The sequence below is a fragment of the Channa argus genome, chromosome 4 (genome assembly GCF_033026475.1).
Source record: "Channa argus isolate prfri chromosome 4, Channa argus male v1.0, whole genome shotgun sequence".
Classification (NCBI taxonomy): domain Eukaryota; kingdom Metazoa; phylum Chordata; class Actinopteri; order Anabantiformes; family Channidae; genus Channa; species Channa argus.
Window position 1 is genome coordinate 22,380,960 of NC_090200.1, and position 16,498 is coordinate 22,397,457.

The 16,498-nt window shown below is 38.0% G+C and overlaps 1 protein-coding gene across 3 annotated transcripts in view; it reads right to left on the reverse strand.

The window, feature by feature from the left end:
• Window positions 1–1,183: 1,183 nt before the first annotated feature.
• The window catches only part of si:dkey-246g23.2 (solute carrier family 66 member 2), a 45,112-nt gene continuing 29,797 nt past the window's right edge, over window positions 1,184–16,498 (reverse strand). For all 3 annotated transcript variants that reach the window (XM_067501623.1, XM_067501621.1, XM_067501622.1), the window contains exon 5: window positions 1,184–5,430. In XM_067501623.1, the coding sequence (XP_067357724.1) occupies window positions 5,256–5,430 (175 nt within the window). In that variant the 3' untranslated portion in view covers window positions 1,184–5,255. The remainder of the gene's footprint in view (window positions 5,431–16,498) is intronic.

The following is a 16,498-nucleotide window of genomic DNA, read 5'->3' on the forward strand; positions in this document are numbered from 1 at the left end:
TATATTGAGAGTTCAGGGTCACCACAGTCGATCATTTGTCCGCATGCTGATTTGGCACAGTTTATTTTATTTTTTTACACTGGATGCCCTTCCTGAGGCAACCTTCCCCAATTTCTACAGGGCTTGGGACCGGCTCTGTACGGCTGGGGATGGGCTATTGGGGGTTCAGTGTCTTGTCCAAAGACATGCATACCTGTGGGAATTTAAATTGTTTTGGTTTGTTGATTCATTGGCTTTCTCTTTGCTTTTCTCCCAATCAGCTTAGACTTGTGCTGACTATCCTTGACTGTGGAGGTGTGGACATTTCTTTGTCAGGTTGCTTTTACGTTTGTTTTGGGATTCTTACATAGGTCTTGAATTTTCTAGCACCTGTTTCAGATTTTAAGACTGCCCCTGGACATCTACCCAATTAAGATTTTTTATCGCAAAACCAAATTCTGGTGCCACTCATCAAGCATTAAGTGACTTTTTTATAAAAATCAGACAACTTATTTTAAATTAAATATTAATTATTTAAAGGCTTTAGCAAGGGGGATGCAAACTTTCTTTTTATACTCTGACCATATTTGGTACTTCTGAGGATGAAGGAACATTTGTTCAAGCTGAACGTGCATAAATATTATTTTTCTGTAAAAAAATATTTGTTTTACTTTACCTATTCAACATACCTGCAAAGGGGTGGAAACATCCCATAACACATCAATCTCCTTCTCGCATGTCTAGAAGCAGTCTTTTTCATAATTTATTTAGTGCACAGGTACATTCACTCTTCTTTAAAACAGATGAATACAAGGATTTTTTTCATGGATATCAGTCATGTGCCCTTTATATAGCTGAATAATGTAGGCTATGTGTGTGATAGCTGCATTGGGAATTTCTGTATGGTAAGGGATTATATAGAGCTGTATAAAAGCATGTTTTTATCTCTATGTGATTCAGGTCTAATTTCACTGTTTGAGCTGGCACAAACTCATGAGGTTCAAATGAGGTTTCAGGTGATTATATATGAACATCCTATCAAAATCCCGCTCAAAGTTTCAGTAATTGCCTGCTGTGCTCGGATCAGATTACTTTTTTATTTTACTTTTTAATGTTAACGTCACCAAACATTATCTGCTTAACATGCTCTATGACATTTAATTAATTGGAAATACACTGCCAGTAACGACACAGAAACACAAGCTGAAATATAAATAGTTTATGTTTGAGAAAATAACATCATATATTTTTCACATACATATATATCCAATAAGATACTAAACAAAATGTAACATCATCTTTTTGCTTATATGATTCCATTAATGCACATTGTCAAAGCCCTTTACAATTTATGGCAACCATCATAGTGGTATATATCATTTGAGAAAGATGTCATTGTTTTAGGACATCTTTTAATACTTAAAATATAACTTTTTTTTGTAGTTGTACTTTTAGTTTTACATAAAATGTACAATTTTCCTAAAATTATTTTAGTATTGTATTTCTTAGAAATGACAGTCAAACGCTCTCCCTCCTCAGAAATGGCAAACCACCTATTAGTTTTATGTGCTGGGTGAGGGGTTATCACATCCAGGCAGTGTGTGTTTGCAAATCTGTCCTACTGTCCTTGAGAAGAAATCACAACAGCAAACACCAATGTTAAACCAAATCTATAGAGGATGCTATTCTGAGCCCCGGCTAAATGGAAAGACAATATAAAGACAAACATCTGGTGATAAGAGCCTACAGAATAGTAATATTGCAATTCAGCTGTAGATGATAAGGCACGTACAGCTGACAATATGGCCAACAATGTATTGCAAGATAGCTGCATTTGAACAAAGCATGCAGACAGAGCTTCAACAAATACACCCTCCCAAATGAAGTGGGTCTATAAATATTCTCATATTTGAATACTTATCGCATTATCACGAGAAGAGCATTTGTGGATGCATAGACACCGACATATGGTGCAGTGGGGTTCAAAAGCATCTAATAAAAACACAAAACCAACATATTCAAACATTCCCAGTGATTAAGGTTTGTTTTCATATTTACACATACACATATACATAAATTGATACACATACAAAGAACACAAGAAATGAATTTCCTATGTACAGGGTGTTAGATTTTCTTTTGGCTTTTTACCTGAAAATAAAACGTACAATAAAATGTTAATAATATAAATTATTCTTATTTTTTTTATCCTTTCGGATTATCCCGTGAGTTCAGGGTTGCCACAGCGGATCATTGTCCGCGTGTTGACTTGGCACAGTTTTACGCTGGATGCCCTTCCTGACGCAACCCTCCCCAATTTCTACCAGGCTTGGACAGGCTGGGGATGGGAAAAGGCATTTGGAGGTACTTAACATCTTGGGAAATATGGCTTTTTTTAACTTTAGTGAGAAGATGGATTTCATGCACGCTCAACACATTATGTTTAGCACAGCATAAACACTGGAACTAGGAAACCTGCTAACTTGGCCATTTCCAACGATTACGAAATTTGCCATGTAGCGCCATTAAAGTGTTTTGTTTAACTCGCACAGAAATTAATTAAAAAACAATGCTACTTGACAAAGTTATGTGCCAAACATTCTTTGTCAGGACCAACAACCATAGCCTTGCATGGCTACTGGCAGGCAGTTATTGTAACACTGAGCTAAGCTAAGCAGCTGCTGGCTATTGCTTCATACATATATTATGCAGACATGGAACTGGTAAGAATGTCACCATATCATGCTCACTAAGAAAGTAAATACTTTTCAAAATTTCAAAATGGTGTTTAACACTAAAATCCAAATGAAAAATTAAGGCACAGAAAAAACTCGACTCAATCACTGGTAAATTTATAAAGCTCATATTTACCGCTCACTCCTCATTGTGCAGAGCTGCAATGCCCCTATCTCCACAGAAGTAATCATTTGACTGCCGCATATTGGTAGCTACAGGCAATGTTTGCCTGCATGATTCAAACCATAACCACTGCAGTGTGTAATTTAAACATGAACTTTACTGAGGGGAAACCAAACACAGACAGGTTTCGTTTAACAACTAGGCGCACACTGGTGAAATAAAAAAGTGACTGAAAGAATTAATAAGCAGGTGGCTTTATTACTTAATTAAATAATGCCTAGGGGAGAGTAAAGAGAAACCTGCAAGGACTACTGATCAGCAGCTGCTGATGATTTATTTTAGCCCGCAGTGCATTTGTAAAATGAAACTATCATGATAACAGGGAAAAGATCCACAAGTCTCCTTGAGGCTATATAGTTAAATTAGTGTTTTAATTATAAATAGAGTTTCTGAAAACAAATCTGTGATGGGATTTATATTTTGAAAAGGCTGGAATGGCTGAATAAGGTTTCCCTGTTTCTGTAATGGCTGTAATGTTTCTCCCAAACCTATTACACCAAGAAATTGTCCATCTGCCACCAGGGTGTGTAAAAATGAATTACATGAAAGACATAGAAGGTATGAAAATTAAGTGGAAGGTAGGCTAATAAGGTAGTTTGAGCAAAAGGCTTTGCTTGAGTCATCATTACTCTTTAAAACCCTGTTCTCTCCACAGCCCAGCTGCTACAGCCCACCAAAGCTTGTACATGCAGGAGCAAGAAGGAATTAAACATTAGCACACTGACCATGTATTACATAATCTGTCCTCTGCCTAATAGAGCATTTCTGGGTGAATATATACTTCCCAAAGTTTGATTACTAATTTAAGCTGCACTTTTGGGAATAATTTGTCGATGACAGGGAACTAAACAGCCTAAACTAAGTAACTGTATGAAAAGTATTAGGCTGTAATGGGGTGTCCGAAAAATGAGAAGGTATTTTAAAGCTACAGTATGTAACTTTTTCTGAATATTTTTAGTACATATGCTCCATAACACATCTTGGAGGGGAGGGGTGTTGTCAATGCTTCCTGTGACAAAGACATACGAAACAGCACTGGTAGCTGTGCAGAGAAATTAAATACATTTGCAGCATTTAAAAAATAAAAAAGCTACATTCTGTAGTTTCAGTGTTAAGGCCATGGTTCAAAGAAATGCAGGTGAAAACTGAAAAAAATGTCAAATTATTTTCATAAAAATATGTTTCTTCAAGCTTTAAAACAATTCTCACTTAGCTAGGATCCAAATAAAAATGATCATCTATGCATTTAAAAAACAAAGTACATCTTGCCCTTGAGTCAGGCACAGCAGTGGGTGATGGCTCTAAACACTAATGGTGTCCAATAAAAGATCAAGGTAAATGTATAATGTAATATTTCTGCCAAGCAAAGTGATTTAAACATCACTTATCTGTGGTACTTATGACGAATTATGTCATTCGTTCACTGTTAAAGTCCCACAAAACAAAAGTGCTACATGTAAAGGTGATGACAGAAACTGATGAAAAGTAATGGGACAATGACATATTGTCTGTGATAAAACTGACAATGCTATAAATAGTTAGAAATACTGTTTCATTATGAACATCAAAAGTTATTTTTACCTGACACCTAATGTAGTCTTTGGGGATTGCAAAAGGGTTTGTGTCTGGGGTACAGTGCAAATCATTTGTTTGTAGCATAGATGACCTGTATTCATTCTCAAGGAAACCACAGAGCAGAGTTCTGACACAGACTGATAAAATATGTGTCTATAGTTACTATACTGTAACTGCACTGTACATTCTGTGGCAACAGCAATAATCTATTTCTGCAGCAAAGACACACCTGCAAGCATATCAACACACTCTTTCAGACACAAACATGCACAGCTAAGCACATATAGACACGCACACACACACAAATACAGTATATCATGGGAACAATCCAGTAAGGTGTGAAGAGTAAAGTGGGAGTTTCACCATTGATTAGTAGATTGTAGATTACATGATTACCAGCATCATTACAGCAACACAGGTCGGCTGTTAGTGAGCTGCCAACATGAGAAAAGTTTCTCTTACATTTGACTACACACTTTGGACAGGAGTCCATGTAATGTTTTATTACTAAGAAAAATAAAATTCTAAATATGCATTTATGTACAATTTGTTATTAGTGCTTAATTACAAAATGCTTAAGAGTTTGTTCAAAGATAATTTTGCAGCACTTGTAGGTAAACTGAGTCTGTAAACAGAACATTTTCAACTGAACACTAAAATAATCTGTACTGACTTTGGTTTTCTCCATGGTTTGCTTCCTATTGCCTCCTCTAACAATTCTGCCAACATTTCAGCTTGTAGAGTTTATTAAAAAACAACACAAAACATAGATATGGGTACATTCAGCCTCGTTTGGACCAAGTGTCTTGGCTGTAGAACAGGACCTGGAGCAAGATAGCTACGTCAGTGAGGATCTGGACTGAACCACACACCCAGAACTGTGCTGGGCTTTCGTTCATCACAAAATAGGTGGTCTTGAAGACATCTCCAGCTGTCCACAGCAGCACCATCTTCACACTGAAAAAAAGAGAGCAGTCATTCACATTTTGGAAAAATTCTGTGTCATGCTCATGTTAAAGAAACTACGCTAAAGCTCAACTACAAACTACAAACAGCTTGCCTGACTCTGCCTTTTAAAGCAACACTAAATGTCACGTTAAATGATGCAAATTTTGTCATCTATACAAATCTGGGTAGGTCCATATGACTGCACATGCATCAGGTAAAAAGATGTGTAACATCAAAAGTAACCAACTAGTCTATGACCCCAAAAAAAAAAAAAAATAAATAAAATTTCTTCCTGTCTGTCCTAACCTGTCAAAATTGAACTGATTTATAAAAAGTGGTTTTCTCCTTTGATCTTTAAGTTCCTGCAGTTAAAGAAATAGGACAATAACAGTGAAAAATCAATAGACATAATAACATTCAATCTACGCTCCGGATTGATCTCATCCACTAACAGAAAGTTGACATGATGACTACTTGGTAAGGGAGACATGGCTGAAGCAAAGACCTTGAAGAAGACAGCAGTCATCTACCATAATGATGGCCTGTTGCCAACACTACACCCCAAAGGAGCCCTTTGAAACTTTACAGAAAGGATCGGTGAGAGTATAGAAAGTATACTTCGTCATTCATCACTGCTTGTTGTGCTTTCTCAGTTTATCTTTCGTGTTCCTCCTTCTTTCTTTTCACTTTTCACATTCCACCATCACTTCTGCTGCAACTACTCTCTGCTCACCCCTCAATTCCCAGGTTTTGTTCTGTGGACAGTGACGTCCCGTAGGTATGAATATAATGTGAGGTTGTTATTTTATTGCGGCTGACAGGGCCTAGGGACTGAGCAGGACAATCAATCATCAATGGGACATACTGTAAGGGTCAGACAGAGGTGTGGGAGAAAGAAAAGAAGTGGGACCGAGAGCCTGCGGAGACAGCAATTATCTAGCATGCAGTGAGAGAGAGACAGAGAGACAGAGAGAGACATGGCTAAGTCAACAAAACCCCTGGGGAGAAAGTGAGGGACCGCTCTGAACGAGGGGGGGGGGGACCTTTGTGAAATAGTTATGGATGATGAGAGGGTATGGGTGTAGAGTTTGCCTAATGACTATGGGGACAGCTGTCCTGTCCTATCCTTGAGCTCTCCTTGCACAGTCACGTCAGACTCCCATCACTCCCTTGGGGTTCCTTCAGGCCCGAAGCAAAACCAAAAAAATGAGCACCAAACAATCCTGCCCTGGCATGGAAATCAGGACATTATTATTCAGCAGATCTGAGAATGCACCAAACCCAGACACTGCATGTGGAAGCCGAATGTGATTAACAATCCAGACTAATGCAAGTGGCTAAGACTATAATGATCCCAGTTGAAAGTTGAAACCACAGCTGTTAGGCAGCATGGGACAGTCAGGCTGGACACTTTCATACACAATCATACTGTACCTTCACTGACGCACTCATGAGTTCAGGCATCACGTGTCACAAAATGAAATAATTGCCACTCTAGTATGTATTAAAGCCAAATTCAAACTAAAAACAATTTTGTTAAAAACATTATTTGAAGGATTTTGTGTGTTTGTAAGTTTAGTTCATTACTCAGCTAAGTGTTTTAGGGATAAGGTAAGGAAATAAAAACTGTAACAGTGATTAACACACAGTGATTAACAATTACTTTTATGTCAAACACTTTATATTGGTACTAAAGACAGGAAATGTGTGGGAGTATGACACGCTATAAAACACACTTGGCCAGGAATCAAACTGGGGACACTATGTTACAGTTGTGTGTTTTGCCCCTGGGTTGACCTTACTTAAACACAGATCTGAAAGTGCAGGGCCCCCTTATGACTGAGCGGGTGTGAAAGATAAACAACGATGTCAAGTGGAAAATTAGTGCTAGGCTAACTACTTTGACTTTCCAAGTGCCAGATGTCCATCCACTGATGCCTAAGGAAGTTCAGCTACAGAAGCGTGATGAAATAACATGTTATTCATGTTGAACTGAAAAGCAATCAAATGCATGTTTGATCAATTAGGTGAGATTTGCCGTTTCACTTTACCAGAGTCTGGTAACATACAGTGATGTGGAAAAATAATTATTTAGAAATTTCATTTCTGTTATATTTTGTTTTAAGATTTGAAACACACAAGAGAAGAAATCTGAAGTGGACTCAGCACGTTTTTTACAGCATCGTATGAAATCTTATATCACAGTTGCCACTGTGCAGCCTAGATGTTACTGTAACACTGTACTTTGTGACTCATCTCTGCGTGTGCTGCTGTTATCTTTGTTGGGGGACTTTGTTTAGCAACAGTCACATACTCTTGCTTTAAATTGATTTCGTATTTTGCTCTAGAACAGATCTAAACTAAATGTGGAATTTGAAATAAATAAGATAAATAAATAAAGACATTATGGCACCAACCGGCACAGCTGCGTGTTTCATCCGTGTTTGCTCCAACTCATCCTCCCACCTACAAGTGAACTCCCTCAGGCATTAGTAAGACTCGGGCTTTTCCACCTCCCTGAAAAACTGACCAAGGAGCTCTTCTATAAAGCACATCTGAGTCATCCCCCTAATGACTTAAATGTTTGGGGGAAACACTAAAAAAAAGCTAAAATGTTCAAATCGTTATGCTTTTCTCTCTCACTAAGAAGTGAGTTTTTTCAGGCGAAAAACTTGATTTTTGTTGCACTATTTTTTGTTTTTTTACCCCTTAGAGAATACCCTTTGTTGAACTTCAGAGTTCTCCTCATCTTCTCACTGCACTATTTTCTTATTTTCTCCCTTGTCCTACTAAACTGTCATCTTTACTTTTATTTCCACTGCCATGGCATTTTACTCTGTTCCTCTTTCCTCTATAAAGGGAATAAAGTTAGTGACGTTTATCAGCCTTTACTGTGAACCATGCTCAGCACCAGGATGACTGTCTGCAACTGTCTGTTTTTCTCTTTGCTAACAAAAAAAAATAAAAAAGTAGAAAGTAGTGAGCCTAGCTAAAGGCATAAACATGAAAGCAAACCAGCTGAGCATAACGTGAGCACTCCTCATCATTATCGTAAGACTAACTGGTGTTTTCTTATCTTTTACTTTATGAAATGTAACTTTACAGTAAATTTAGGTTGTCGCTCATACTAAATGCAAAGTACTCACATCCGTTATCTGCAATAAGTTAAATAACAATACCATACTAACAAATACAAAAGGCTTGATTGAAAAGTCCGCTTGAGTATGTACTTATATGGTATAAATGACAGAATATCAGAAGTCCTCACTATGTGATAGTCAGAGTTGACTACATTCTTCATTTGTCCCACTCAATTTAAATTTGCACATGATGTATCCTCTGCCCTTCTCTGCAGCCGTGCAACCCTTCATTCATACCTTACCCTTCTTCCTTCCTCTGCCTAACCTTCCCTCCCTTACTTCAACCTTCCAAATGCTCCGCTCCCCCCTTGGGCTAATTTCTTTGCTCAAGAGATGGCAAACAGCATTAACAAGGATGAGTCATTAGCAATGTAATTAAACAGGATGTTTCATCTGTCCAAAAGCTCTCTCTACAGTAGTGCAGAGGAATGGAGACAAAACTTTAGTTTAAGGTCGTTCATCCCTGCCAGGCACACACACAGACACACACACACACACACACACACACTTCTCATGACAGACTCTGTAATGCTCATCTGTTGTAGTTCCATCTGGCAGCAGCATAATTAATCGTGAGTTATAAGGAGGAAGGAAAGACACACAGGACAAACAAGTGAACTTAGTCCTGAACGACATTTGTGTCGTTGGAGGGAAGAAGCGGGATTATGGTACTTATTGATTACGAATCATCCGTCAACCAAGCACTTTAGCAAACACGTAGAATACAAACAGAAACTGAAAACTAGGACACTGACCTGTGCATTCTGAGCAAAGACACGCACACACACGCTGACTCAGCCTGGACAAGTCTCTTATTGATCACTGACCTGACACCTTCAGCTGAAGTGGCAGGAGATGAGAGAGCAAAAGGTGAAATGGTGAACTGGGTACTTCAGGGAATGAGATGAATGAGGGAGGATGTAAAAGGAAAATGACGAGATATAGATGGCAATGAATTCATTCATTGGGGGGGGTGGGGGGCAACGAGGCCAAACTGATAGTGGCATTGTGACAGGGCAGGAAACAGTGATGTACAAAGTGAGAGAGGGGTCTTAGTGCATGGTGTGGTGGCTGCACTGTATGTGGGCTAGGCGGTAATTGTGCCGTGTATTGAACCGGTGCTGTCAGGCCAGCTATTAGCTCCTTTAAGGGACTGGAGTGGAACACAACTACAGGAAACAGGGTGACATTTAAAAAGAGAGACAGAGACAGAGACAGAGAAGAAAGACAGACCTAAAGGCACAATGATCGTGTGTGATATTTGCCATGTTGCCTGGCGCATTTCTGAATATCACTTTGTAAACTGAATCTTATAGCAGTTCTACAATGACTGTAAAAAATGCCAATGATCCAATGATAACAATTTTAAATGTTTTTAGCTTTATGTTTTTTTTTCTTTTAGAATATTAGAGTAACATTAGGGAACTGTGACTGATGTATAATTACGCACAAGCAACATATTTGGGAAATCTTGTAATAATGCATAAAATGGCTATAAGCCAGGGTTGGAGGTTTTTATTATAAAAACTAACTATTTTGTTTTCTTTGAGTATTTAAGACATTTGAAAGCCTGGGGTTTGTTTACCACCTGTGTGACCGTCATGCTTCCTCCCTTGCCCCACTGAACATATATTAGCTATGCCACTGTTTTAAGGTGTCAGGAGATAAAGGAGATTATGTTAATATTACAACTGTACTGCAGTGTAATGACAAAAAACATTTGATGTTCTGCAGAGCTCCATTACATCTGATAACAAAATAGTTTTCAACAGTATTTTATAGCTATTGCACAATGCCAGTCTTATAACAATATATTAATTTATCTGTTTAGAGTAACAGACTGTATCTGTTTGAGGAGTTAAATGATTATTAAACATACAATTAAATGTGTAGCTGTGAAGCTCAGATTTAAATTTGTGTAATATACTGTATAATATTGGTAATATACCAACACTGTACTGACTGTGTTGTAGCCAAGTCACTGAGAAATACTAATACTACACATAAACATTGTGATTATGCATACAATACAATATGCAGTCCACCTTTGTATACAATATCAGATTTGTTGATCGGCATGTTATAGTCGGAAGAAATATAGATCATCATAAATTAATCATGAAATGTGACTTGATCACAACTACCAACAAACACAATGCTTCTAAGATGATAAAACACGGTCATAATTTTTCATGTTGAACACACCCACTAAATATACAAGGTGATTTTTACTGGGTGAAGAATTAATAGCAATACTAGACTCCTGAAGTCAACTGGAGTCAGAAATGAGCAAAACTGAAGTCCAATCAATGAAACTAAAATGGAAGTGTGGTTTAGAACTACCTTGACTTATAAAAACACTCAAACAGTGTCATCTTATTGAGCCAGGCCTCACAAATAAGAGATCTCAGGAGACCTTGGATCAAGAGTTGTTGATCTGCATGTAGCTCGAAGGGGTTAACTCAATAGAGATATTAAGAGCACTGTTTACACCAGACATCCTAGGAATGTGGTTGAGCTGAAGCAGTTCTGTGAGACAGAATGGTCCAAATTCCTCCTAAACCTTGTGCAGGTCTAATCCACAGTTACAGCAAGGGCAAGGTTGAGGTTACTGCTTCAGAAGGTGATTCAACCAGCTAATAACAATGTTTCTTAGTTATGTTTTCTACCACTTTGTATATTAAATGGGTGTATTCAACAAAAATATGAAGATCGTGACTATTTATGTTTTACCAAGTTAGAAAATATTGAGTATGTTAATATGTGTAACTTTGGTGAATATAGTACATATTTCAGGACCCATTTATGCAGAAAACTAAGTAATTACAAACAGTGCTATCATTTTTTCTTGCAAGTGTATGTTTATTCATCATGTGTGACCTGGGGCTATAGTCTACTACCGATTCTTTCTAAAATGCAGATATTTAAAAAACAAAAAATACAATACACGTTCGTGTTATAATGAAGGAAGATAATTGTTTTTACTTTTTTACAACTGATAGCTGGAAAACAGATAAATACAGGAGCTTTTACACGACAGAGATAGGTTGTTTCTAAAGAACTGAGGTAAAGAATGTGTACATGAATAAATAAATACACAGAGTTTGATAAGTGTTAAAAGTTAAAAGTCGGTATTTCCTTTCTGTCTGAATGTCCTTTGCAATCAGTGGCTGGAAAAAAGCTATTCTGGAGCCGCTTTAGGAGTAATGCTTAAGGAGTGTGCTTTACACAAGTCCGTTATAGACTTGGGTGAGGGGCCAACATCTGAACCCAGCCTGCTAAAGAGAAGCTGCTTCTTCACTACTGTCATGGTGTTTTTAGTCCAACTCAGCTTTTCTGTGACCTGGAGACCCAGAAACTTGTAGCTGTCAGCTGGTTCCACCTCAGTCCCTCTACTGTGAGGGGCCACAGAGAAACCCTCATTCTAAAGTCCTTCTCTTTCTTATAACCTCCACCTTTAGTTCTTTGATTTCATCTACGTAGAGGATAAGGTCAACATAACTTTAATAAAGCAGGTATACTTTAGGAATGTACCAGGCTTATTCTATGTTCACTTCACATGTCTTGACCATAGCATATTGACCACTGAGCTCACCACCCTAACCCCTAATTCTGCTCACCTATCCTCTTTTAGTTTTCATTCTTCATGCCCTCCATCATCATTTCTGTTACTCAATTATACCCCTCCCTCCCTCAACCTGCTTTTTAATCTTTATCCTCAGTCTTCATTCCCCCCCTCCTGCCTCATCTCCTGTCAACTGCTGTCAGGAAGGCTTTCTTTTCACCTTGTATGCTGCTCAAGGGACTAATGGGCCGACGGATGGATTGAGGGGTCGGAGGAATAGCCAAGTGAGGGCTTAACATTTCCTGCAGGCACAGCACAGACTGCTTTTATTTTTCTGCTGCATTTGGATCCATATATGTAAATCTTGTGATTGCAGTCCAGAGTAGTAGTGTGATGTGTCAGTGAAACAAAAACAATGTAGACTAAATTCTACAACACTGAACTCACTTTCCATTTAAGGCTGAGACACACTGGTTTGTTGCACTGATTCTATAATAACTACATTTTTTCAAAGTTTTGCAGTGAATTTCCTATGAACAAAAAAGCCAAAAAGTTATCCATCCTATCTCAGCAGGAAGAAACCCTTTTCAGCTGCTTTTGTGGGGATATGCTGGCGGCTAATACAAAGCTCATAGAAACACACACATTCAAGATTCAGCAACTGATTTTCAAAGCTTCAAAGAGCTTCAGTCACCTCTTCCATCTCTTTTTCAGCTCAACCATGTATGTGTGCACTGGCATGATGTCCATGCATCCTGGTTTTATGTGTGCGCACACACACGCACACACACACACCTGTGCACCCACACAAGTGTCTGTGTTTGTGTGAGGTGATTTAGCAGTAGGGCTGTAGCTCTCCCTGAAGGGGGCAGATAGAGAGACGAAAATCAAAGGGCCCAGCGAGAGGAATGCCGAGCTGCTCTTAACCCACTAACTATGAATTATGCATGTTGATCGATCGCACACAGGCAAACACACAAAAGTTCCCAAACTGCCAGAAAAAGATGGATTCTACTTCACAAAATGAAATGGCAGGGAGGTGAGGAGAAGGAGTAGCACACAGAGCAGCCTAAGGGAACTTCAGATACTTTTTTACAGGATGTAAACAAGTCAAAATAGATGAGATGTCCTAGGGATGGCTATATCTCTAATAATTAAAACAACCGTTAATTTATCATGAAAAAGGCACTTTAATGAACCAGTAGTAAGGGAAACCTATTAAATAATTATAGCCACCTAATTCTCATTCTGGAAATGTCCTTTTGTCTACACGAAAAAGTAACTAAATTATATACTATATACCACTTTAAATTAGTTGGTGCTCGATCATAAGTTGATCCAATTAGATGAGTGGTTAATAAGAATAATCTATTGATGTTCATGATGCACTATAGAAATATACAAATGAACGTACATATGTACAAATTATTTACCTGGTCCCCAAAATGTAATTCTTATTTCTGTATTTTATTCTCTTTTTTCTACTTTAAATATACCAAAACTAACCTTGATGCACTGCTACTCTGCCTTCAGGATTTATTGTGTGTTTATACTTATGATTTCTCCTCAGAAGAGCCTGCCTCTCCAGTTTTGGCTCAATAGGAAATACATTTATTTAATTAGATTACTAAAAAGTTTGTAGAAGTCCTCCACCACTGTGATCACAGGACAAAAGTTGGTATAGCCCAGTGAGCTCAAGGGAGAAGAGCCTTAATAGAGCTTTCACTGTTGCAAAAAAAATATTGTTTTGTGCTTCATGCAACTGGATGAATAAAACAAAATGTGAAGTCTCAAAAATACACTCTTCTGTCTTATGTTGCCCCGGGACAGACAAGACTCTAATTTAACAGAACCACTGATCTCACTTGTACTATACAGTAATGGCTTTGATAGCTTTAACTTAAACTTTAAAGCCTCACAGAGCTCTTAGCATGGCTTTAGGCTTTTACTCATCAATATACTTTACCTAACATTATGTGAAATCAATGCTATATTATCTATTACATTACCATATATTATAGTGCAGCCACCCAAACTCCTACAATAGCAAAAACATTTTCATCAATTATCTATGATCTGAAAACATCACAACTGCACACAGTCAGAGAAATAAGAGTATAAATATATATATTTTTTGCTCTTACATCTTACATGTAGCAACTATCCTCACCTTCCCTTCCACATATGCTTACGTTTGAAAAACACAATTGTTGTCTGTAGGTCAGAAAATGCTTAGAGGTCATCTCAGCAGGTCTGCATCATATTCTCCAGGGCCAGACTGTACAGGTACTGCCCTTTTGTCTGAAATGGCCTCAAGGTAATGGCTGCCTCAAGAGAAACATGAAGCCACCATTATGCTGCTATTGAGGGGACAAGGAATAGGACCACCATTAAGAGTGAGAGCGAGAAACAAGCTGCTAGTTGTTAAGGTGTGGGAGAAAGAGTAAGGAAAACTGATGGGGATCAGAGCTCACACCTAAGTGTACAACAAATAGCACAGGGGTTTATGTACACTGTTTATTATTTTCTTCTTGCTGGACTCAATTGTAAGTAGGTAGTTTGAATTCTCTTGTAACAGTCACGGCATAAACAACAATAAACTGAACTGATTGAGACAGTAAAAGAAAAGCAGAGGAGCTGTCTAGAGGAGGCAAACTAAGAGATAAGTATCCCTTGAGAAAGGCAATACTGTATTTGTCTGCATACTTTTGTGTCAGTCAGACAGGCAGACTACCATCGTCAGTGTCCCCTCCACTGCCACTGAGTGACATTGTGAAGGTTGGGTGCTTTGATGCAGAGCTGAGAGAGGAGGCAAAATAGATAAGGTTTAATGAGAGGGAAGAGAAAAACAGGCGGGCTCCCCAGGCAGCCAAGCAAAGACCGCTCAACAATCACTCATACACACTAACACAGCACATTGTTGTTTATATAAACAAATTGCAACTTTACCATTTAATTGCAACTTCCACCTGAGTAATGAGTGCTTTCAAATGCAAAGTGGGTGACAGCTACAAAACACTGTCAGATGAAACACTGCATCTCCACGATGTCTGTGTTTAATAATTCAAATCAGCTGTATGATCTAAACAGCATGTGATGCTCAAACTATTTACTTACTTTAATGGAAATAATACAAAGTTGGAAAATAACCAGCAGGGCTAAATTCTTGCACTGATTACATAGGACTTTCTTAACACCTGTAGTTTTGTTCCTTCTGTCAGAAGTGGTTCGTCCAATGTTGGTTTGCAAGGTTTATCAGTGCAACATTATCAACTTATGCACTTTTATCTCTTTATGTGAATCATGTGCGCACATATATATAATTTATTAGGAGCATCATTACCTTTTTGTATCCTTCTATGTAGTCACTGATATTTCACTGAGATTAATTCTCTCTTTTATGGAAGAATCCCCTGACCACATTTACACGGTCACACCTGGAAGTTCATATGATGAGCAGCTCAAATGAAGCTCTTGTAGGGTGTAGGGCCTTAGCTTGAGGGCAGTTCAGTGGTGGTGGTGGAACTATAAGGAGCTATGTTCACCCTGTGCTATATTGATAGGACATATAGCATATATTAATATATATATGATATGATAATGCCATGATAATACTGATGCAAACATTACAACAGCTCTATGATGACTCCGATCATTTACAGTACTTACAGACTAGTACTAAATCGTGGAAGTGTAATTTGTAGTGGGTGAGTTTAATACATTTGTTGGGTATACCAGTGCGAGTGATTCTCAAGGTCTGACAATGTGGTTAACAAAGCACTGAGTGTACCTTACATAGCGTGCACCTGCTGTAAACAGAAGTTTTAAAGAAGGATTTCCTTGCATATTAAACAGCTACAAACTAATTCATTTTGTTAATTAAAAGATTAGTTCAAGAAAGACAAGAGGACCACCTCTGGATGTAAAGTTGAAGAACGGAAAAATTATTCTCAGGATGTAAAATGTGTGAAGTGTAACCCTTATTTGAATGCAACTTTTAGTGTTTACCAAGTTTAAAAAAGTGATTCAGGAAAGCTGCTGGAAATATTGAAATTTCATATGAAATGTTAAAGTCTTTTAAAGTGTCTAAAGTTATTTAATGTTTTGCTTAAGATATCCCGGGTTTGTTTTGATAGTAGTAATATTCCTACCAATTGTATAGCAAATTTTTAAGCAATCCCTAAATTTTATGATATATGATCCCAAATTACCCCTTTAATATAGCAGCATTAATCTTTTTTTTTCTTCTTCTTTCTGCTTATCCCGTGAGTTCAGGGTCGCCACAGCCGAACATTGTCTGCATGTTGATTTGGCAAAGTTTTTACGCCGGATGTCATTCCTGACACAACCCTCCCCAATTTCTACCGGGCTT